Here is a 27123-nt window from a genome sequence, read left to right on the forward strand (position 1 = left end):
GTTTGTGTTCCAGAGGCCGGCAGATAAAAGTGGTATGTATCACCAGTCGAAAGTGAAATACCTGGTGGCGGAAGGTTAAAAAGATCAAACAGAAGAGAACGAGAACAGAGAATGATTGCTATGGAAACAAAGGAACAAAGAAGTCTTAGACGATTGATTGACATTTTGCAAATGAATTATTTACTTTATGGTTCTCAGATTTTAATAAGATTTTCTGTAATTTCGTAATTTACGTTCCCACTTGAGTTCTCGTTCACTACAATGGTATGTCCATGAAAAGACTAGTCAAATCATAATTGAGATTGAATTATGTTCGTTTATAAACTTTTCAGTTATCATGGAGATGCTTAGAGCAATTTCATAGAAGGTGTTTTTCAGTCGAAATCAAATATGATAAGTATATCTGCAATCATATTTAGAACTAGAATACATTGAGAAAGTAATTTCCCAGATTTATGTGGGCTTTTCCAAGTTATAGCGTGGTGTGGGTTACTTATATTCATATGAGTAGTGTATGATGATGGTCAGATATAGAATGTATTTTGTCATAAGATGGATTAGGAAAGAACAGAAATGAAGCGCAATCGGTATGAAAATGCATGAACAATGAATTCAGAGAAGATGGACTGATATTTGCAGAAGGAACAGTCAGGATTGAGACAACTGATTGTTGTTTTGCAAATTAACTGCTTACTGTATGGTTATCAGATTTTAGTGAGATAGTTTGTAATTAGTGCTCAAAGAAATTTGATTTTTCCCACTCGTGTACTTGTTGACTTCATTAGCATACTAGACTTGTGAATTCGTCAAACTAGATTTAGATGGTTATTGATAAATCTCAATATCAGTGCTGAATTCATGTTTTACCTGTGAGCAGTGACTCGTAAATTTTCCAAACAATTATATTGCATTTTTTTAATCGTTAAGGTCATGAGTCTATTGGAGCTAGACCACCATGGATAAACTGTAAGCAGTGTACAGTCGTTTCGTCCTACTGTGAGACTCCTCAACAGTTCATATCCACGATCCCGCCTCACGGGATTCGAACCCAGGACCTATCGGTCTCCTTTTGGAATTAGATTACTATTATTTCCAGCAATCAGTTTCAGTGATTTTTTCGGTTCTGTCATAGATATATTTCATTTACATTGCGATCAGAGATGTGGATCTTCGGTAAATAAATGAATGCTGAAAGTTGAAAGCCGTGGGCTACTTATTTACTATGAATCCTTTGCAACAGGGTTCGTGTATTTTGTACTCATGAATTTTTTTGTTTACACTATTCCAAAATGGGAATTAACTTCACTAGAATTCATCCGTGCAATGTACATTAAAATAAGAAATATTAGTTCCGTGAAAAGTTCTATTTTCAGAGAATTCCTTTTTCAAAGCTGCATGTTTGCAAATGTGTGCTTATTTTTCGAAATGATAATAATCACAATAGTGATATAGCAACTCTACTACAATTAATTTCGATTATGGTTACATTCCGGTTACACCCTTTTATTAATTGAGTTAACTGACAATGTTATTCGGACAGTAACAATTCTCATGTTTCCCTGTATAGTCACTATCTTGTCTGTATAAACGTATACGCTTGATCACATATGACAGCTTATTTACATATCTCTCTCCAGCTAAAATGTCAATATCTTAAGTAACGCATGATTTGTCACTCTCTTCCCCATGTATATATTTACTCGAATTCTACCATTACCCTTTGCCTTGCCTAGAAAACAGTTAGATGCATTATTACAAATTCATTATGTGCTCACTGGTGACTGACTTCAAGAGATAATTCTTGGAGTTCTGGTGGGAAGCAGTGACCAGTAGAGTTCAACCATGTCTGTTTTAGAGATATCAACTCATTAAAGACAATTGGTGAACAGTTGCTCAGATTTCATGGATTGGTTGAACTAAGACATTAACACCGTTGGATGTCGGCTCGCTCAGTGGTCTATCAGTTAAGTGCTCTGGAGCGAGACTGGTAGGTCCTATGTTCGAATTTTGTGAGGCGAGGTCGTGGATGTGCACTGCTGAGGAGTCCCACAATGGCACGAAACGGCCGTTCAGTGCTTCCAGGTTTTCCATGGTGGTCTAGCTTCAATCGACTCATGATTTCAACTATGTAAAACTCCTAATACTATTTGAAAGTCACATTTGGTAATATCAAAGATATCTTGAATCAGTGAGTTGAATACTTTGGTACCATAAACCCAGATACAAGTTAATGTAACAAACTTAACAGAAAAGTGACATAATCATACATCGAATTCATCCATTTACAAAAAGAAAACATAAACTAGTGGTGTTTAACCCATCGAATTATTATCCCAAGTAATCAATTTAAAAGAGAGAAAATACTTCAAAACATGTAACATTATATATGTTCCTGTTGTTATGGTTACATTAAAGTAGTAACCAACTTCAATAATGTTTACATAAAAATAATCGTGACAAAATTTACTTACAAATAAATTACATGGAATAATAAAAAGGTGAAATGTAAAGCAGAAAATGTATCATTCAATATGGATAGATCACCATCTGAATAACAAGGAACTATCGGTTATCTATAGAATGTATGTCTACACACCCTTTGTCATTATATTCAAATCAATACCGATCAAATAAAGTAAAATAGAGATAAATTAGAATGTTTTTTCTCTTTTTCAAGTTGATTAGATACAAGTTGCACTTCGCTTCAGTTTGTTTTTATATTCTCCATCTGAAACACTGTTGCTATCAGTTTTATTCTCTATACTTTTGTTACGTCTAATATTTGATCTTTCAGTAGTTACCAAACGATAAGTAAATTCAATGAGTTCAACAATGAATGCTGCAGTTAATCCGATACTTAATGAACATAAACCACCAATACGACTAAGTAGAACACTAATGCTTAAAACTAATTTCTCTTGACTAACACGTACATCACTAGCACGACGTTTAAGTACAACATAAGCAAAATTATCACCTTGAAGATTGAGGTCATTGATTGCATTCACAGAAATCTGAAGAGAAAATAACAGAAAATAACAACTAGATAATCTATTAAACAAGTGCATCAATGAATAATTTTGTAACTGTCATGGAATACACCAAAAATTTCTAAAGACAGAAGTGTTACGCATTTTCCAAATTAAAATATGCGATTAAGATGGTGGTTGTAGTTGGTCAACAGGAAACCCTGGACCCGTGTTTCGTGCTACTTGGCACTCTTCAGCAAGGTGTACCTGCAATCTTTAGGGAACTGGCGCCCCCTGACGGATTCGATCCCGTGTCACCCAGCTTCACAGTCAGAGATGTTACCACTGGGCAATTCGAGCCGCGACCGACTTCTTGTAGGACTGAAATGTAATCAGAATTGATTGATCACCGGGTGGTGATCAAAGGAGTACTGAAAATGTACAAGTTAACAATAAAATAATTTAATTGTGAAAGTCATTTTCTACCGCCTTAAATGTAAATATAAAATATTGTTCTTATTAAACTCGGTCAATATCCACTTTCTACTACCATTATTGTCAAATACTTGTAGCCGACAAATTTTCTACGGCGATAGAATCATAACTAAATAAACTGTACAACAATATTCAAAGGATAAATCATACCTCAGACATTGAAATCTTCATCAAATGAAATAATCACTTATGTGTTTCATTTGTTTAAAGCTTTACATTAACCGTCATCATCTAATTTGTTTATGGTGAAACAAATTACTCATCTTCCTTAATGAAGTACCAGTCAGATATTCTGTGTGAAAATGTTACAGTGTTGTATTAAATCGTTAGTGGAAATGCATCAGGCCAATAAACGGTAAAACGTGATCGAATCTTATCTCTCATTTTATCATTGAGATTAAAAAGAGTTTGATGGGGATCTCTCAGTTATTCATTTCATTAGGGTTGTTACACATTACTGTATGAGAAAATGAATTACGGTAAACTTTATTCTTCACATTGCTTACATTTGTATTAATGCATGCTTCGAAAAAGAAAGTAGGATCAACTGAGAGTCCATCATCTCCAGGACTAACACAAGCCATCAAGCCTCTTGTCCGTTTCCAAACTGAAACTGATCATTTAGTCTCTATAATGATTATCATTTAGGGCAAATAATCCCTTAAAACTGATTCTATTTCATTGTGAAGAGTATTAGACCACCAATATCTAGATAATTATTATAGCATGTTACTACTGTTACTACTTTCGTTGAAAGAGGAGGTTTCGTAATGTAACATCGCGTTATATTGCAATAAACGTAGATCATAGTTGGTAGTCCTACGTGTATGTATCGGTGTATCACACAAAAACCTATTTTACATGCTACGAAGTCATATGTTATAGTATCTAGTCAAAACCACTCATCCATTTGCCAAATCCTTTTCATTGAGTGATACAATTTGAACACCCCTCTGCAATCACTGGAAATAATAATGATATTACAGGGTTGAAAAGGTGAAATCAAATGTTCATTAGTCGTGATTCTCAAACAACATTACTTCCGTTTGTTTTCCACTATGATATTTTATTCAGCATAACATACAATATTCTTGTATTCAATTGACATAATCTATACTCAGCATGATATACAGCATGTGGTTTATTAGAATTCTGACTAATTTTCATATCAGTATGAGGTTGTGGAGATTATTAAGTTTATGATTGAGATCATGAATCGATTGATGTTAGATCACCATTGAAAAAAAGGAAGCACTGGATTGATTTTATTCTGATAAATATTGGAAATGAGTGAGCAATGAATATATGATGAGTGTATTTTCAATTAGATGATTGTTATGTTTTTGGGTTTAATAAACATTCATTTGTATTAGTATTGGTGTACATACATTGCGTCGTGAGAATTGTAGTGGTTCTTCGTTTGTTTGTTTTGTCAAGTATAAGTAATAAGTTCGATGAAGGTTCCTGGTGGGCGGCCTTCTCACGTCCACAAGGTGTAACAGGAGTAATCAAGTACACAATTTATCTAAAATCTCTTTAGCTATAACAACTTTCACGAAGAACCATACCATCCGGAAAGCGTGCAACACTGGCCACATCTTCACCTAGTATCGGAGACATTACTTTCGTTTAACCGAGTGAACGCAGTACAGTTTAGCCACTGAAACACATAGCCGAGTTAGTTTATTTTACAAAACAATCCACCCGTTACTATCTGTAAGAATCCATATCAGTTTCACTAAAGGATGTTTAATTTTACTCTCTATTCCAAGGTGACCTTATTAATTTTGATGAAGTCAATATTTATATGGATTGATTCTGTACAATATTTGACTGAAACATTTTAGCCATTCCGTTTGGTACGTGTGTAATAATAAATCACAACATGATGGAAGTCAAGCATAAATATATACGTCCACATACATCTGTCCAAATTACCTGAACTAAAATGTAGTGTCTACATTAAGATGTGGCAAAATCGTCAGACGAACATACAAATATTGATAAACGAATATGTACATGAGATCATAATTACTTGTGAGAGAATACAAAATAACCAATTATATTGCAGATATACATTTGACTGTCAAGCCCTTATATTAGGTGTTAAAGACAAACTTCCCCATTTGGACATACAATGTATATTTATAAGTTCACTTGCCATCGCGGAGTACGTCGCAACGATCGCACAATGTGTACGATTTCCAAATTCATTCTGCATAGCTTTTGAAAGAGGAGTGTAAAACAACGAATAGTTTAATGCTAGGATATCTTATTAACTCTGGTCACACTGTCCCACCAAATAAATCTTTCAAAGACGTCTACACAGTCAAACAACTTAGTTCGAAAGGGACGCTAATCAATAGATTGTGCACTTCAAAGATGTTAGACATACAGTTTTTCAAGCCTGAACTCTGTGTGCTAAAGAGGCAACTGCAACCTGTCATTCTTCCCTAGACTTAACACAATTTTCATAAATCTTAATTGCATTGTTAATACATCTTTCTAATGTTTTTAATTATTTCTTATTATTATCATCATCATCATCATCATCACGATTTTACTTCATTCTTTACACTTCTCATCCTCATCAAGTTAACATTTATCTTCCAAACATCTTGTTATCCTTCATTGAATTCTTAGTGATTAAGGAAATTACTTTGACACGTTATGTGATGTAAATGTCCTCTTATTCAACAGACTATTTCATTTGTAAATTAACTATAAACAGGACCGTAAATGATGTCGTCGGGAAAGAAAGTTTTCTTCACTTAACTGTCTTTCAATTATTTCATAACTATTGAACACTGTTCGAAAAATGGAGGTGAATCAAGTAACTGAATAGGTTAAAGTGATTCATCTACCCAGGAGCAACTCCCTCTTACTATACACAGTGAGCCGGATAGTTTGGTCGTGTAGATTTCATCATTTTTCTGAAAGACATCACCAATTGTTCGCCTGAAATTTGTTATAACTTTGCGACTTAGACAAACTAACGTTTATCTTAAACTAAATGCCTTTATAACTTCATCACCAAAGTGTGTTTATTCGGACAGCATGTTTAGATCTTATACATTTTTACATATTTATGGAGTCAAATGATTTTGATTTTCGGTGATAGAACTAATACCTACTGGAAGGGGGGCAAAAACCGACTCACACGTTCTCGCGTGTCTCCCGGATCATGGCAACCGTCCTATGTACGAACGTGAGTGGTAATGTGAGTGGTGGAGATCGGCCTAATCAACCACTTTACCAACACCCGCAAACAATTGCGAGTGCTATAAAGAGTGATTGCATAACTACTGAGGGTTCAAAAGAGTGGTAAAAACATGAGTCTGCCCAAACAAAAGAAGGGTTGTGAGTGTTATGTAATGGTTCTGCGTAGCAGCGCAGAAATAGCTATCCCACCTCAGTAGTTGTGCCGTGCTTCGATGTAGCACTCTTCTCCAGAAATCTCTACTCGGCTTCACCATTCTTATGGCTGGAAGGGGCACCTACTGGAAAATGACAGTGGTGATATAGTGAACATGATGAAAGCCTTAAATAACCTTCCACTGATAGACACTTTATTAATTCAATATATCATAAATATATTCAGTATACACCCACAACTTTGAACGAGTAGATTAGGAAAGTACGAAAACTTTAAATCAAGAAATCTTTCAATTTAACCTGGAATTTTTCGTGACCATTAGTCTTAGTAAAGGAAAATGGAACAGGGAATTAGTAAAATAAGTCCTAATCAAACTATTCACAGTTATTGACATGAGAAACAAATCAACCAGTCCTGGGTTCGAATCTCGCGAGGCGAGGTCGTGAATGCGCACTGCCGAAGAGCCTCACAATAGGACAAAATGGCCGTCCAGTGGTTCCAGGTATTCCCTGGTGGTCCAGCTTCAATCGACTCACGCTTTCAAATATGAAAATGCTAAATCTTCACAAAAACCCTTTCTGATAATTAAATTTATACCTAAATACTAAGTATACAATAATCTACTTGTTTGAACTAGCTAACTGACTTCATTTGCAGTCATGAAAACGTATGAGCATGTTATAAAGCACAACTTTGGTTTAAGCCAAAAATCACAACTAAGCAATATGTTTTTCTCCTAGTTATAGATATACTTTTATTCTGTGTTCTAATCTTTCTTCCTTCCTTCCTTTCTCCCTCCTTCCCTCCCTTCCTTCCTTCCTTTCCCTCCCCTTTCTTTCTTTCTTTCTTTCTTCTACTATTAATATTATTGTTATTACTTGAAAATCGTTAGCCAAAGATAACTCATTTTCTACGCTAATAAAATTGTACAAAAACATACATTGTATCATAAAATTTTGAGAAATATTCAATTTATTGAAAACTAACCAGATGATACTGAGAAACTTGATAACAACTTACATTTGTAAACAAAGATGGATAGTGACTAGCAATGGAATCGAGGATGCGTGTTTCGATCTGTTTGGAACTCGTTAACTGGATGGATTCCACTGCTAGCCACTATCCATCTTTGCTTACAATGCTTGTGAAGTAAGGCTATATCGAGGCAATACGCACAGTATGCACATATGCCAATTAGAGACTGACCAGTTGCAGTCCTAAACATTAATGGGAAGATTCAAACTTACATTTGTTAGATTGTCCTTTTCATAATATTCTTTCCATCGATGAAAACCATTACTTTGAGTTATATTCCAATCTTCTCCATTAATTTTCACATCATATTGCATTGATTTAAATGCTCTATTCAATTGTCTAAGCCAATGTAATTGCCAGTCAACAGCTCTCCATGTCGTAACTGATATAGTACTTTCATATGTATAATATCGACATCTTGGATGACACAGAGTTGATTCATACTGACTTTTGACTGTTACATTTAAAGGACCGCTTGTAAGACACTGGATACGTTTAGCTAGTGCCAATATATCAAAATCACCTTCTAGTATTGAACCACAATATGGAAGATTACTTGAAGGGTATTGTGGTCTTGGATTGTATATATACTGACATCTACATTCTTTAATAATATCTTTTTGTTGATGGAACAATATACACTGGGATTGAGTATATCTATAGGAGACGTTTAAATCATTATAAGCGTATGCAAAACATAATCCAGTTAATCGAGGTAATTTGTAATCAGTGATGCTAGCCAATTCTGGATTACGATAAATAAACTCGGCACGACATGGATTTTGTGGTGTATTAAGTCTTTTCCATAAAACTGGCTGATAATTGATTTCATTTAGCTTGCCTGTTTCAACATGCAATCCTTCGCGTTCTAAATCTGGATATGTGCCAGGTTCATGTACAACAACACTAAAAATTAAGACAATAATATCACTAATACTACTTGTAAAGTCAAATTTTATTGACAAGAAATAGATTTGGAAAACGGAAGATAAACTCACTAGTTGATGGACTCCCTCTCTCTGATAATCATGAAATGATTATTTAGAGATCACCATCATATTCAAAGACCTATATATGGTCAGAAGAGTCTCACCATAGGACGAAACGATCGTCCAGTGCTTCCAGGTTTTCCATGGTGATCTAGCTTCAATTGACTCATGATTTCAACTATGAAAATATTAATATATAAACGAAGAATATTCTTTTCAATAAATACTCTTCAGGTTCTACAATTATATATTCAAATTAATAATCCAAAAAGTGACCAGGTTTAGGGCAAAATGCATGGTTTAATGGTATAGCACGTGAATTAAGGATTTTAAATCAGCCTATACATCATGTGAAATTATAAAAGTGTGAGACAGTTATCCATTGAAGACAATGAAAGATGGTCGCGTAATATGGTGGATTGGTTGAAGTAAGAGATTAACACTCTTGAATGCTAAGTCAGTGATCTAGAGGTTAAGAGTTCTCGTAAGAGACTGAATTTGCTGGGTTCGGATTCTGATGCAGGATGGTGGATGCGCACTTCTGATGAGTCCCATACTAGAAAAGAACGGCGGTTCAGTGCTTACAGGTTTTCAATGGTTGCCTTACATTGATTGATTCATGATCTCAATTGAAATTATAAGATTCATGATCAGAATCAATATGGATCAAATCGAGTGAGAGAAATAATAGTGTAATTATAAATTCGATCATATGTCTAATGGTAGACCATATTGAGTAAATATTTTATAGGAAATTAATAGGGAATAATCAAATAAGATGAGTGTTAAGTAAATGTATCATATATTAACGAGAATAAGAATGATGTCAAACTAATGATAGTACAAAGAAGGATTGTAAATACATTAGTCAAATTAGGTGATTTAATAGCTGGAATTACCATTGATTAATTGACCCTGAGGTTGGCGAAGGCAAGAGAAGTAGTTGAAGATATTTTTAGTTTTAGAAAACATTAGACTACAGCTTAAATAAAACAAGATCCACACGATTAGCAAAATGCAATGATTGTGGAGATTATTAAATTTTTGATTGAGATCATGATTTGATTGATGTTAGATCACCATTGAAAACCAGGAAGCACTGGATTGATTTTATTCTAATGAATATTGGAAATGAGTGAGCAATGAATATATGATGAGTGTATTTTCAATTAGGATGGTTGTTGTGATTTTGGGTTTAATAAACCTTCATTTTTATCAGTTTTGGTGTTCATACATTGCGTCGTGAGAATTGTAGTGGTTCTTTGATTATTGTACGTTGACAGGACACCATCAGTAGCAGCCTACTATGGAAAAGAATAAACCAACTTCTATCTGAAGAGGAATTTAGTAAGAGACGTTGGAAGTGGATAGGACATACATCAGGGAAAATATTAAATTGCATCATGAGGCAAAGTACCAACTTGGAATACTGAATGGAAGAGGAAAGTTGGAAGATCAAAGAACACACTGAGTTGAGAATTGGAAGCAGACCATTAGTGTTATATCATCTCTCCAACACTTAATTTTGTTTACGGTTTGTTTTGTCAAGCTCTTATTTACACAGTGTTATTCGAACAGGAACAATTTGTATATTCTTGAACAATTATCATCTCTAAATTCACTTGGCATTCTTTGTTTGAATCTTTCCATCGATTTTGTTAGGACTGCAACTGGTCAGTCTCTAATTGGCCATATGTGCATACTGTGCGTATTGCCTCGATATACCTTAATTCACAAGCATGGTTAGCAGAGATGGATAGTGACTAGCAGTGGAATCCAGGACGCGCGTTTCGTCCTATTTGGGACTCGTCATCTGGATGTACCTGCATCTCAGAGTTGATGTTCACTCTGGGACTCGAACCCAGTACCCTCGCTTCCAACGCCATCGCGTTATTCAAATAGGACGAAACGCGCGTCCTGAATTCCACTGCTAGCCACTATCCATCTCTGCTAATTATCATCTCTGTTTGAAAGCGTATGCTTGATCACATGTAACAGCCTACGTACTTGTCCCTCCTTCTAGCTCATACGTTGTTTGCTTAAATCGCTTGATGACTATATATATTGAGCAATCGCCAATTAGATATATAATATATATAGGCGGCCTGGTTAAATATCTGGGATACCTGTTCCTGTCATTTGGATATTTGAACAATCTAATTTCTTGTTTGTTTTATCACATCATTATGCCTATTAGTCGCACAAACTATTCACGTGAGTTTCTGAAAAGTGTACAACATTTCGTTGTACAAGTTAGAATAGGTCATATCAGAGATATTTTGGTTGTTGGCAATATTCATCGAAATGAATATATACATTATTTAAATGACGATTGACTGGACTACTAACATCTAACTGGCTACCGCTCAATATTTATCGTCAGGACCGATCAAAATATAAGAGGAAACTTTTTGAAATAATTTGTGCCGAGAATTCTATATTATACCAAAAATATAATATTGAATAAAACCACTAACAATAATATCCAGTAGTATATCCAGCTAACGAGTCTGAAATATAACGAAACGTGTGTCTTAGATTTCTCTGATAGCCACTATCTATCACTACTAATTGTGTAAAATACGTTTACAATTTGTAATATTGTCGTTTTCTGTTCTGTAAACTAACCATTTAGGAAGTCTGTTTACTGATTGGTTATAAATTGGCTGAAAATTTGTCGTGGCTTTCCTAATCTTACCCCCTATACTATTGTCTTTCCGAAGAATATTTCAATATATTCGTAACATTGCTGCTCGAACTACAAAAAGTGAAGCACTACGGAGTGTAAGAAAGCATAGAAAAAAAACATGCGAAACTATATATGGCACCGTTATAACGTTACTCTATGTTTATCGTGAGGGAAGTTAAATCACGTGCAGAAATTTTAGGTGAAAGGCTTGGTCAAGTTTTGCAAGTTGCTTCTCAGTGGGTTTGTGGATAATTCTGTCGTCAGTTTATCATAACCCTCCAAACTCTTTTTTTCTAGGTCAATAATTTAGTTTATTGTGTATCTAAACCCTTTTAACTTTTACGTCAGTCTACCTGAAGTAATGTTAGGTCATCAAAATGGCCTGTTCTTGGTTATTGAATAAGTTAAATGCTAGTTATATTCGAATATTTCACAATATTACCTTCTATCCTTCCGCTTCTATAAAACATTTTTCACTGAAAGCCTAACTTTCTTAAAATACACAATATTACTATCATTACTGTTACTACTACTGTTTGTAAAATAATCTTTATATTATTCAAGGTATTATAACTCACGAAAAGACATTACAAATCCCATTCTGTAATTGTCGTTGTTGTTGGTAGAGGGGATTCAAACCCAAGACCTTCAATCTCGTGCATGAATATCCAATCTCTAAATAAAAAATCTTCTGTAATTATTTTATTCCTAATCAACATGAAATTCAGCATTTTCAATGTCTAACAGTAATTCATTTTAATCAGAAGGGATTTTGTGGAGATTTTAGTGTTTTCATAGTTGAAATCATGAGTCAATTGAAGCTAGACCACCATGGAAAACCTGGAAGCACTGGACAGCCGTTTCGTCCTGTCATGGGACTCCTCAGGAGTGTGCATCTACGATCCCGTCCCGTGAGATTCGAACCCAGGACCTACCAGTCTCGCGCCAGAGCACTCAATTCATTTGCAGAGCTTTCTATGTATGTTATATGTTGTTATGAAAAAAACTTATGAAGGTTAAAGTTTAAAGATTGTCTTGAAAAATGACTATTTGCCTTAGTTCATTGTAAGAAACAGTGACCAGTGGAGTTCAACCACGTCTGTTGTGAGATAGTAACTCACTGAAGACAATTGGTGAATGATTGTTCAATTTCGTGGATTGGTTGAAGTAAGACATTAACACCGTTGGATGTCGGCTCGCTCAGTGGTCTATCGGTTAAGTGCTCACATGCGAGACTGGTAGGTCCTGTATTCAAATCTCGCAAGGCGGGATCGTGGATGCGCACTGCTGAGGAGGTCCACAGTAGGACGAAACGACAGTCCAGTACTTCCAGGTTTTTCGTATTGGTCTAGCTTCAATCTACAACGATAAAGAATAAATTTCAAGTACAATTATCAAAAATGAAAAACAGACATTAAGCAATAGCAAAAATCTAAATTTATTGAATTCAAATGTTGCTTTATACTCAATTGAATCAAGTAATACCCATTACAATCAAACAAAATCACGTCATATACCCTTTTAACTTTTACTATCTGGAACTACCTTCTTTTAAGACTAGACTTTAGCTCATACTATAGACATTTAGAAAGAAGTTAAACTGTAATATGGTCTGTTGATTTTGATACAATTAAATGAGATGATAATTTTGTTTCCATTAATTTGGGAAAAAGTACCTATATAATAGAAATTTCTGTAATAAATCAAGTGTAATATTGATTTTATCAGGTTGATTAATCTTTGTCTGGTGTTATATCCCGTAGAGATTTATGAATGGTAACTTTTGAGGACTATTTCTGGACCAATATGATATGTATATTTCCTATTGTATAATTGTTAAGTAACTCAACTATTCATATCCATATCCCTTTTATTATAAGCTTTATTTTGACCCTTGGACTATTACTATACGATTTACCCTTCTTGAGTTATCAGTTATCTATCAATTATTACCTCCCTTATTCACAGTCACATTTAGCTAAATCTTGTACAAATGTTATTTTCTATTTTATAGTACGATGTAGTCTGTTTGATTGGTATATAAACCCAGTATGTTTGAGAATAATGATTCATATTACAGAAGCTGTTATTGGTGTTCTGGACTTAACTGACTAGGCTAGGCAGAACCGATAAGTACTGTAGACTGCTTGTAAGGGATTCGTGTGTCATTGGTCCGATCGATAAGTCACTGCTCTCTAATAGGCGGGTACAAGACAATAACAATTGCCGGCACAAGATATAACAGTCTGAGATGCACAAATTGCTAGAGAAATTTGTTAATTCAATGTATTTTAATGGTTATTAATGCGTGTATACAAAAAGTCAAAATTTTTGCTTCAAAAAGAATTCAAACAACAACTGTTGTGATACATTGTAATTGTTTACAGTGCAGTCTATTCATTATAGCGTCTAAGAGTATCTGTTTTAACTACATGAAACAGCTTATGTATACAAAGAGTAAAGATTTACAAAATAGAATAAATGGTTAGTGTTATTAGTCATATACAATCAGAGATACTTTACAGTATCATTCAAGCATAAGTGAAATCGTTTTTTGTCATTTTAATTCACTTCATCATCCATTATCACATTTTCAAAATCTTTAAAACTACAAATCTATTATGTAAACATTGAATAACTTCTACCTGAATTTTGTACTGATGATATCGTTCAGAAGAACGATGAAAGCTCCGCGACTAAACCGTCGAGCTCAGCGAACAAAACCCCATCAAAATTCAATAAATTCAATGAAAATTAATGCACTAATCAGTTTAGAATGATCTTACTTTCCACTTTATTTCAAAGTCAATTACTAACTTCCTCAATCTATTACAACCTATTTATGAATATCATTTTAACCTTAATCTCTCTGAGACGAATGTTCTGTCAAAACAATTTATCGGTGGCGTCTTTACAAGTGTTGCACCCTAAATTTTTTTTAATCCTCTCTCTGCATATTGGTTACTATATGGATTCTGCAATTATTGGACTTTTGTTTCTATGGATGTTCGTGATTAAACTGGCTATTCAATTTACCACATCATATACACAGTAATGATATTTAATGCGAATTTTTATTTAATCGGTAAGAGTTTGGGTGTTTAAAACAATAATCAATGACATTTTTAAAATAAGCTCAACAATGAATTAACAAAAAAAAAACTAGTATAACGGGATAATTTGGGCGAGAGTGACATGTGTGGATTATTTTTCAGTGCGACATTTATGTCCCCTGTATTATTTCAGGTGAAGTACATTCAGTGTGTGTATTTTGCAGTAACACTATGTATTTTTACCTGTATATGATATCATTAGGTGTGCTTAGAAATCTGTATGTAAGAGAGTGCATTTCGAGCTAATGATGATGCTTTCGTGTGACTCGTTTTGGAGTCGTATTTATTGGAGAATCAATCAATCTTTATTTGCATCAGTCTAGTTAGCCACTAGCTTGTGCAACAGGGTAACATTTAATTCATTTTTCTATTGGTACCGGATTCAAGCTTAGGAATGAACATCGATGTAGATACATCCAGCTGAAAAGCTCCAAATGGAACCAAACTTGTGTCCTGGATTCCACTGCTATTCACCATCCATCTCTGCTTATAATGCCTGTTACTTAAGACAATATAGAGGCAATCCACACAGTTTACACATATTCCAATAAGGGACTGATCAGTTGCAGTTCTAAACATCAATGGGGAAATTTAAACAACTAATACAAAAATGAATGTTTTAATCATGTTTAGATGCAGAATTCAGTTTAAACTGGGAACGTGAGTAATTTAGTCCTAAGAGTGTTTAAAACGTAGTAATTGTTGTTTGAACGTATCAAGGCTTTGGGTATATTCACAAAACTAAAAGTATTTACCACTAAGGTGAGTTTATAAGTTTCTGATAATCATATTGCTTGAGGCGTAAATAGATATGAGAGTAAAAAGAAAACTTTTCGTTCTTCATTTATTAGTATGATGTTGTCAATTCAATTACACTCTGTCTGTACACCTTAGTGGGGTTTGTTTGATACAAGGAAGCACCAGATACATATGCACCACACAAATCTCATTTGATTTGTGTGATGAGGGCTGTGATACTTCCCAGGTGCCCAGACTGAAGCAGGTGGTTTTCTTACTGGACCACACCCAGAGCCATCGACATAGGGGCCTGATCCACAAGGCAGTGGAGCATCATGAGGAGATGCGGTACCATGGTAGCCGGTGACCAACGATTGATTCATACGCCATTTGTTCCTTCAGGGTACTGGAGCCCATGTGCACCATTGGTTTAGAATCAGGGTTTTCCGACTCTCCTAGATGGACTCGCCGTGTCCACCAACCCAGTTAAAGAGCCGAACATTCACTTTTCGTCCTCTCAATTTCATAAACAACGGTAATTCCGCGAGAAGGCAGTGAGTAGGACTTCCCTGGCAGTGGCTACATAAGCGTGGCCATGTGAGAGCATTTGGAGAGGGAGAGCGGACTCTCGTCACTCTCGGTCATACCAGGGCATTTCAGGTTGAGAACTTATTCAAAAGACTTGAAACCATGTTTAACACTGTTTTTTTTCAGTTTTCACTCAGATGATCACATTCGTCATTATTTATGTCCAACTAAACAAACTATCTCTATGTGGATATGATAAGGTTGTCTTATTTCCACATAGTAATTAGATTTACTTTCCTCTGACATACTTTCTTGAATGGAAATACTAAGAGCATTCTAAATTAAGCTCTATAGAGTAACTACCATATAAATTAGTAAACCGAAATGTTTATCCGTAGCAGAATGGATAATTCGACAAATTTAATCACGATAAATATTACAAAGAGTCATGTTCATTCGATATATCATATAACCTCCAGTAGGTCAATATCAATTTGACACTAATGCAATTATAGTATATAGGTTAAACAATAAGAAATAATTAGATGAGATTGTGCTTTGCCTGTATGAAAACTAATTTGCTTAATCGACTTTGATCAACTGTAGGATAATCAAATTTATATCGACAAGTAAAAGAAACAATTTTACAATAAATATTTATTATTTGATGCTTCTAAGATGCGTTTATCTGTGGTACTTATTATAACGATTATAAACGACCGTTTCGCCGTATTGTAGGACTCCTCAGTAGTGCTCATCCACGAGCTTGCCTCGCGAGATTCGAACACAGCACCTACCGATCTCGAGCCAGATCCTAGGTTCGAATCTCGCGAGTTGTGGTCGAGGATAATCACTGCTGAGGAGTTTCACAATAGGAAGAAACGGCCGTCCAGTGCTTCCAGGTTTTCCTTGGTAGTCTAGCTTCAATTGACTCATGATTTCAACTATGAAAATAATAAATCTCCACAAAATCCCTTCTGATTATAAACGAACCGTTTCACAATGTTTAAGCTAAATGATGATTTTATTCAGGATAAATTTCGTCCAATTTTTGTTCCGAATACCTAGTTTTTAGCATTAAACATTCATTAATGAAAGTTATATGGATTCTTACAGATAGTAACGGGTGGATTGTTTTGTAAAATAAACGAACTTGGCTATGTGTTTCAGTCGCTAAACTGTACTGCGTCTACTCGGTTCGTCGAAAGTAATGTCTCTGATACTAGGTGAAGATGTGGCCAGTGTTGCACGCTTTCCGGATGGTATGGTTCTTCGTGAAAGTTGTTATAGCTAAAGAGATTTAAGATAAATTGTGTACTTGATTACTCCTGTTACACCTTGTGGATGGGCGAAGGCCGCCATCAGGATTCTCCATCGAACTTAATAATTATACTTGACAAAACAAACAAACAAAAAACCACTACAATTCTCACAACGCAAAGTGTGAACACCAAAACTGATACAAATGAATGTTTATTAAATCCAAAAGCATAACAACCATCCTAATCTAAAATACACAACCTCATACTGATATGAAAATTAGTCAGATTTATAAGAAACCACATGCCGTATGTCATGCTGAGTATAGATTATGTCAATTGAATACAAGAATATTGTATGTTATGCTGAATAAAATATCACAGTGGAAAACAAACGGAAGTCATGTTGATGGAGAATCACGACTAATGAACATTTGATTTCACCTTTTCAACCCCATCACATCTTCATTATTTTCAGTGATTTCAGTGGGAGGAGGTTGTTTAAATTGTATCACTCAATGAAAAGGATTTGGCAAATGGATGAATGGTTTTGACTAGATTCAGTAACGTATGCCTTCGTAGAAGGTAAAATTGGTTGATAGGTTGATTGAATGGACTATTAACATCTAACTGGCTACCACTTAATATTTATGGTCAGGATCGATCAAAAAATAAGGAAAGGAAAATTGTTGAAATAATTTGTGCTGAGAACTCTATATTATGTCAAAAATATAATATTGAACAAAGCCGATTGATCAGTATCTTATCGGTATAAAAGCATCCTGTGCGTATTGCTTCCACTTTGCCTAAATTCATAAGCACTATAAGCAGGGATAGATCGTGGCTAGAGGTAGAATTCAGGACGCTCGTTTGATTCAATGGGAATATTCAAGTAAAACAATACCAACTGAATTTAAACTGCACCCTATTGCACAAGCAAGTGGCTATCAGGACTCATTAGCTGAGTAGATAACGTGATGGCGTTTCAAGCGTACGGTAATGAGTTCGAGCCCCGGAATGAACATCAACTCTGGGACACAGGCACACCCAGCTGACGAGCCGCAAATAGGACGAAACGCAAATCCTGCATTCCACTGCTATCCACTATCCATTTTTACTTAAAAGCACATATTCAGCTAAGATCTAATAAATGGAATGAGTTTTGAGATTTTATTCATATGCCCAGACCATTATGGATTGAAAATAGCACAATGATTACATAATACTTGTTTTATGTTAAAGGTAACTGAATCAGTTATTGGATACAATAGTTATCAGATTAAACTATGAAGTAGGAATGAATAGTTAAGGTCTACAATAAGAATCATTTCTCTTCATCGTAAAGACTTTCTAAGTTTTGTTAGCTCTTAACTAATCTTAAATTGTATATGTGTAAGGTTCTATATTCAACAAACAAGCATTAATCTCATTCAATAAGGTTAATTCTACAGTGAATACAAACAGTTAAAGGACTTAGTGTATGTAACTGAATTCAGATGGGTAATTCTCAAACATCAGTCTAACTGACTTACTAAACCAATTTTTTTTTTTTAAAAAGGGAAGATATTACTCCTGTTAACCACGCATGAATAAATTGTTAGTGAATTTAATTAATGTTTAGTGGTTTTGAAGAAATGAAGTCTATGTTACACTCTAGTAGTTCCTACTCACTAGTCTTCTGTCTTCTCTCTTGCGACGTTGCGGGTTCGATCGTTCAAGTAGTCTAGTAGTACGCGGCATAGCAAGAATGAAAGCTTTAGATATAACAGCTAGTGAACTTAATTAACGTTAAGTGGTTTTGAAGAAATGAAGTCTATGTTACGCTCTAGTAGTCACTTGTTCAATAACAAATTCTTGGATAGATGCATTCGATTCTGACCAGTTAGTCTTAAGGATAACCAAAGATCTCTTAATAAGTATTCTTTATATCCATACAACGACAATTATATCTTACTTTGTTGCTATTCATTAGGTATAATAGAGAAATCCTAGTCTAAATCTTTCCTTAATCTTTAGTTACGTTCCAAAACGGGAGGATATGTACAGTTGATAATATCTTTAAAAAAGTGATCAATTATTACCTATTTTTAGGTTTTAAGATTTTTGGTCAATCCAGCCTAACAACTTTTCCATTACATCTACTCAATAAAGTAGGGTAAAGCTTCTAACTCTTTATTCTTACTATCTGGATTCTAACTCATTTCAATCTCATTTCCTCAGAGTGAATTGAGTAGTTTTTTATTTCATATAAGACTACCAAACAGTTATTTCAATAATTCAATTGTATATTTACAATCTTATTTACAATAAAATCAAATCATTCACTGATAACTGTACGAATATCCATCAATTATCTTAGCAACTATGAATTATTGTTTCTCTAAAGTTCAAGAAGACTGTAGTCGGGTAGGTACTATTCAGGAACTAATAAATTGAAAACGTTAAAATTGACAAATCAGCGGTAATTCTTTTTCTATCCAAATGCATTTATGTAAAATAGGATGGATTTGAAAGAAAAGCTTAGTCTAAGATAACTTATATTTCATGTGTTGCCTATGATAGAGTTATCAACAGTAGATATATAATGATTTCTGTTGGGAATAAATAAAAGGTCATTTGAATAGTATAATTTGATGTTAGATTAGAACTAACTCATTCAAATTACTTGGCAAATTTGTTCAATAAGAGATGTATTAGGACTTTAAGTACTATTGGAAGCTTTAAAAAAAAAACTATAAAACTGTACGACTTGCTCACGTATTTTTTCTATTCAAGTAAATAATGAAAATTATAGGCAATGAAAAATAATGATTATGATTTCCTGGAATCTAGTGAAAAGCAGTGACCAGTGGAGTTCAATCACATCTGTTGTGAGATAACAACTCACTGAAGACAATTGGTGAACGGTTGCTCAAACTTCATGGATTGGTTGAAGTTAGACATTACCACCGTTGGATGTCGACCCGCTCAGTGATCTATCGGTTAAGTGCTCTGGTGCGAAACTGGTAGGTCCTGGGTTCTAATCTCTCGAGAGCGGGATCATGGATGCGCACTGCTAAGGAGTTCCATAATAGGACGAAAAGGCCGTCCAGCGCTTTCAGGTTTTCGATGGTCGTCTAGCTTCAATTGACTCATGATTTCAACTCTATAAAATATAAAATTATGCAATTTATAATGTTCATTTTACATACACTTAGACTTTCTGAAAATATTTTCACTTTTGGATAAACAACAACTCTAGGAAGCAGGTACATCCAATTGACGAGATCCAGGTAAGACGTAACGCGAGTTCTGGATTCTACTACTAATCATTATTCATCTCTATTTAAAAATTAATGACATAAGAATGATAATCTAGTCAACAGTCAAATGTGAGCTCTAGACTTACACCTTATAATGATTTACTCTTTCAAATTTTGTATACAACAATGATGAATAAAGCTTCTTTTGCACATTTACTTCACTCTATGGATGTCATCAGCTTGATAGAAATCTTAAACCACGACTATTTTCTCAGTCATTATCATGGTATAGAAAGCAAACTTAGTGACATGTAGAGTTTCATGAAAACTGTAAAACGTAATTGCACACATGGAATTTGTGGTAGAATTCAATGAGAATATACAAAAAAAATGTCGTTTTGCTTTAGGGGAAAATGTATCTTCTAAGAAATAATGTTTCTTTATTAATTAAAGTGAAAAGTGGATAAGACTTTTTCATCCCTTTAGGCATCTTATATAGTCGATATACAATGGTTGATGATTACTTGTTAAACTGACACCAAACGATAATGATAATGAACATTTAATTTATGGAGATATTTTATAAAATAAGATAAGGTGAAGACATAAATAAATTTTATATAGTTAAGATCATAAGTCAATTGAAGCTAAACCACTATGGAAAACTTTGAAGAACCGGACGGCCGTTTCGTTCTATTGTGGGACTCATCAGCATTTCGCATCCACGAGCTCGCCTCACGAAATTCGAACCCAGGACCTACCGGTCTCGCTCCAGAGCACTTAACCGATAGATGATATATTTGTAATATCTCAATGAGTAGAAAAATTAAATTTTCTGACGTTTCGTCACTCAGTGTAAGCTACTTCTTCAGAGAATAACAATCTACCCTATGCTCTATTTATTCAAAATTAAAGTGAAGACATTATAAGCAAAGATGGACGAAACGCTAGACCACCATGGAAAACCTGGAAGCACTGAACGACCATTTCGTCTTATTGTGAAACTTTTACACAAAACCGCCTTCTGATTATACGGTATTTATTTGATCTGTAATTTAATAAAACTATTATTCATTTAACTTACCGTAATCCTCTTGCCATTTCAAATAAATCCACAAGAAATGCTTGTTCTTGATTATTATAATTTGGATCTGTACCTAAACTAACAATCAATGCAATTGTATTTGTATCTTCTGCTTCAACTTTTGTTTTCGGTTCAAATGTATGACAATTAAAATATGTATGATGACTAAATTTACGTATTTGAAAACCATCCATATGCATACAATTATCTTCAATTTGCATAGTATGATTAACCCGTCGCATACAATTCAAGAAAGCGGTTGTATCATGTCCTAAACGATAAGCATCAATCGCTTTTAAATTTTGATAATAGGTTGATAAACTATCATACTGATAAAGAGTTTCCGCTGCATCGACATCATTATCCATTAAAAATTTATGTGTTAAATTACGCATATGCTTGTTAAATATACTTGATGACATAACATCACCATTACGCCGTAAATGATAAGCATTCTGTGAAAATGGATGATGATGACAGATGGTTAACGCTGGAAATGGCGATTTAGCATCTAATTCAACGTGTATATTTACTGAAACATCATAAACTAAATAATCTTGTACTAGAAGATAAGTTGTCAATAATAAACCAACAGTCATAATTAATACAAAACAAAACCATAAACCTCGTAGAAATGGTGGTCCACGTCTCATTCGTGCAACACCTCTTATGGAGAATGTATCACATATGATCTCTAAGATATTGACCTTTTTTACTATTTTAGAAGGTTCTTTCATTTGAATGATATGTGGACAGTTGTAGGCTAATTTATCAGTAGCCGAACGTTGATCATTCATTAGTATGTTGTGTGATTCATTATTATTCTCTAATGGTAGCAAGTTTTCACTGATTGTAGTTAATCATCAAACTCCATAACGAAACCAGGAGTGTTAGGAATACCTAAAAAAAGAACAAGCAAACAAACACGATGTTATTACAAGACAAATTCTTATTACAGATACAATTTATTTCATCAGCTGTAACTAATCTGGAAAACTATCGAAATCTAGTAGGCAGTACATCGTAGTATTTACTGTAGTGTCCAAAAAATTCGGTAATTCATAAAATAAATTCAACAAAGAAAACAATAAATACTGAGGATTCCCACAATAGGATGAAATGACCGTCCAGTGCTTCCAGGTTTTCTTTAGTGGTCTAGCTTCAATTGGCTCATGATTTCAACTATGAAAATACGAAATCTCCACAAAAACCCTTGGGATTTTAATCATATGCTCACCAGTGACTGACTTCAGGAGATATTTCCTGGAGTTCTAGTGAGAAGCAGTATCCAATGGAGTTCAAACCACGTTGTTGTGAGATAGGAACTAACTGAAAACAATTGGTGAATGGTTAATCAACTTTGTGGATTAGTTGAAGTTAGATATTAACACCACCGGATGCCGGTTCAGTGGTCCACCGGTTAAGTTCTCTGGCGCGAGACTGATAGGTCCTGGGTAGGAATCTCGCGAGTTGGGATCGTTGATGCGCACTGATGACGAGCCTCACGGTGGGACAAAACGGCCGTCTAGTGCTTCCAGGTTTTTTCAAGTTGTCTAGCTTCAATTGAGTCATGCTTTCAACTATGAAAATAAATACTTGTTTTTCATAACTTCCTTTTCAGGGTATATTAATCTAAATTTATTGTCAGTGTAATACAGTTGCCAGGTTGAAAAAATAGAAAAAAAAACACTGTTATGGATGAATCAACTTAAGCGTGTTTAAAATTTCAATGATGGATAATATCGGATACTAAGTAGTTCAATACACGTAACTACTTACAAATTGAGTGATCTGTAAATTTTGATTAGGACAATTATGGGGAAGACTAAAATTCAATGTATTGATATATAATTGTATTCTGGTTAGGGAAAAAATTATGTAAGCAGGTGATTTCTAGTCAAAAGATATCAAAACTCAATTAACTAGAAAGCAAAATAAGAGGGACGCTGTTTCGTAATAACTATGATGGTGATAATATTATTATGTTAGGAAGTAAGAAAGAAAATACATAGTAAAATGCTTCATAGAGAAAGAAGTTAGATTGAATGGGTTAGGGATAATAGACTTTCAATAAAATAACTAGTTAAACAATTTTTCTATGTGCAGTATCACACCTATGGTGTTGTTCTGGTTGTTAGAAGGTGCATCGACTTCATGAATTCCGAAGGAACTCGACTTTCATCATGAGGCGTCATAATTATTCCTTCAATTCCCAGGGCAAAGTTTAAATGGTTTGAATAATTTCTTCTGGTTAGCGTTTTTTTAGCGAGTTAGTTTTTCTACGGGATGGGGTCGCCAACCCCATGTCCAACTCTCCTCCTTTACCCAGGTTTGGGACCGGAAGTAACTCTATAAGAGCTACGGGCGGATACTATCAGCAACAGCATTCTGTAGAAGAAGACAAACCAACCTCCAGCTGAAGAGAGAATTAGGAAAAGACTTTGGAAGTGAATCCAACATACATTAGGGAAATCTCCAAACTGCATCACGAGGCAAGCCCCAACTTGGAATGGTGAAAGGAAGCGGAAAAGAGGAAGGTCACAGAACACATTACGCAGGGAAATAGAAACAGATATGAAAAGGAAGAATGTTAGCTGGAAAGGATCGCCCACGACAGAGTTGGATGGAGAATGCTGGTGGTTGGCCTATGCTCCTCGACGAGGGGTAACAGGCGTAAGTAAGTAAGTAAGTAAGTAAGTAAGTATGACACCTATTAAACCAAGAGTAAGCATATAAAGAAATTTTTATGCATTTAGATCAGACGTTATTAAATTGATTCCATTATTAACTTCCGATATTGCGTTCTCCGATAAATTCCTCCAAAAGTTATTTAACAAAGAAATTAATTTATAGTTCACAGTATGAATTAACAACAATTGAAGATGTCTGTGTCATCCTAGGATACGATTCCCTTGAAGTTTACATTCACGACATCACCATTGGCAACCGGACCCAGACTCAAGATCAATAAACAAACAGAATTTAATGCAGAGATAAAGGCAAGGACAGGCAAAGCAGTGATAGAATGCCTACAGTTGAAGAACATATGGAACGCAAAATAACAATCTATAAGCCAGCATAGAAGACAGAATCTTCAATACGAACGTCAGGATAGTTGTACTGTACGGAATTGAAACGTGGAGAACTACTATAACCATTATCAAAAACGTACAAGTATTTACTACCATTTGTCTGCTCAAGATAATCGATGTATATTGACCGGATACCATCAAAAACAGCTGTTGAATAGAAAATTAGGAAAGCACATTGGAATTGGATAGGAAATCATCAAACTGCATCATGAGGGATGTGCCAACTTGGAATCCTGAAGGGAAACAGAAAAGAAAAAGATCACGGAACACATTGCATCCAGAATCGGATGCAGACTTCAAAAACATGAATAGCAACTGTAAACAACTGGAAAAAAGTGCTGAGAATGGAGTTGGATGGAGAATGCTAGTGAACGGCCTATGCTCCTCCATGAAGGGTAATAGAAGTAAATAAGTTTGTTAGTAACTACATATCTATGTCCCTAAAATTCATCTGTTAAGTATATACAGTGAAAGTGCATTGTATAATTCAGCAGAAGCATAGGAACAAAAATCAAACCAAAGGGAGATACAACCAAAACAATGAAATAAACAATGACAAGAACCAATCAATATCGAGGTACACAAGAGAAGTTGTGAGCTATATGTGGATAAATTCAAACACTTCACTTCTACCCGAAGTTTGTGCTGATGATGATGATGTCGTTCAGAACGATGACAAAACCATCTAGCTCAGAGAACAAAACTCCATCAAAAACTAACATAAACTGATTTTTATTAATTTACATTGTATCAACCATTACATTAACAACAATAGTAATAATAATAATAAAAGGTAAGTTGTTGTGAACATGATTATCGGTAAAACAAAAAAAAAGAGAAAAACCTTTATTGTTTCTAGGTTTGATTCAATCTAGTTGAATAATATTCATTCTATTTCACCTATTTCTATTAAATGAGTGTTAGAAGAATTGGGCATTCATTAGATGATATAATAGAGAATAATCATAGTAATAATAAGACCTGTTTGTTGCATTAAAACAAAGTAGATAACAAAAATGAGATTGATAAAATACATTTTATTTATTACTAATTTACATTTTCAGTACTTTCTGAATTCAATTAGCTTGGAATATATATTTGAGTTAGTCTATTAAAGAATGAATCATAAATAAGAAACCTGAAGGGAGTTATCCCCCAGATTTTCTGAATAGACAGGAAAGCATCAACAGTTGATGGGAAACCTCACTTATTGAAGGTAAAATTCAAAAAAAGATATAATCAGTGATGTGCTAAGGAACAGTTCTACTGTATGGGGCGGAGACGTGGAGAACCACGAAAGCCATCATTCACAAGATACAGGTGTTTGTTAACGGCTGTCTATGCAAAATACTTCGGATCCGTTGGCCAGATACTATCAGCAACATGCTACTGTGGGAGACAAGAAACCAGATTACAGTGGAGGAAGAAATCAGGAAGAAGCGCTAGAAGTGTATAGGATACACATTGAAGAAGTCACCCAACCGCGTCACAAGACAAGCCCTCACATGGAACCCTGAAGGTCAAATGAGAAGAGGAAGATCAAGGAATACATTACGCCGATAAATGGAGATAGCCATGAGAAGAATGAATAAGAATTTGATACAACTAGAAAAGAAGGCCCAGGACAGAGTGGGTTGGAGAATGCTGGTCGGCAGCCCATGCTCCATTGGGAGTAACAGGCGTAAGTAAATAAGTAAGTACTAAGGAACTGACTAAAGGAGTGAAGCGAACCTTTTATGAAGCTAACCTCTGTCGACCTATTATAGCTCCTGAAATAATAGGATACATAACCTAGCTCGCAACAACCTTATGTATCTACGAATTCATGTGCTCCTGAGGATGATGTTATTTTCAATGTATAGCTAAACGAATAAGCCAATGAGTTAACGACCGTGTATAACAGAAGTAACACCTAGCTCTATTTTGTGATACGTAATCGATAGTCGTCATTTAAGGATAGAGCCAAAGCATTCAAAGTAATTCATCGTAGACTTATTACTTTTCATTACGTAGTTTCATCTAATCTCTCATACATAACAAAAGCTATAGGGATTCAAGATAATAACCCTATTCTTTTTATTCATAAGAAATCTGTCACAAATACCCATATCCTTTCTATGGTCCAATTAAGCTAATATTATTATTATGCTCGTTTATTCCTATTTACCTTTTTTTCGAATAGATTCTTCATTGTTTAACTGTTTAATTATTTCGATCATTATTACTACGTAATTTCAATAGTTTATCATGCTATATCTACGTACGCTTTTTCAAGTCCTAGACCTAGTTTCATTGTTCCGGCGATTCAAACTTTTATGATTGTTATCACAATTAATATATCTAACAACGCATTACCAATTTGTACTTTTTACTTATTATGTTTAGTTAGCCAATCGATTTTTTCATGATTATTGCTTCCTAAACTACTTTGATTGGTTTATAATTTTCAAAAGAATTCGGACATTTCATGATAGTTAAAAAGAAGATGGACGATGACTAACAGTGGAATTCAGG

General features: G+C 34.6%; 1 protein-coding gene across 1 annotated transcript; it reads right to left on the reverse strand.

The window, feature by feature from the left end:
- Positions 1-2681: 2681 nt before the first annotated feature.
- Positions 2682-22314, reverse strand: Smp_180260 (Amiloride-sensitive sodium channel,putative; the record flags this gene model as incomplete). The annotated part of the gene is made up of 4 exons (XM_018791746.1): positions 2682-3014; positions 7719-7750; positions 8141-8781; positions 21518-22314. The coding sequence occupies 4 exons, from the start codon at positions 22312-22314 to the stop codon at positions 2682-2684; spliced, it is 1803 nt and encodes a 600-aa protein (XP_018645069.1).
- Positions 22315-27123: the final 4809 nt, after the last annotated feature.

This window comes from Schistosoma mansoni (genome assembly GCF_000237925.1).
Source record: "Schistosoma mansoni, WGS project CABG00000000 data, chromosome 1 unplaced supercontig 0076, strain Puerto Rico, whole genome shotgun sequence".
NCBI lineage: Eukaryota > Metazoa > Platyhelminthes > Trematoda > Strigeidida > Schistosomatidae > Schistosoma > Schistosoma mansoni.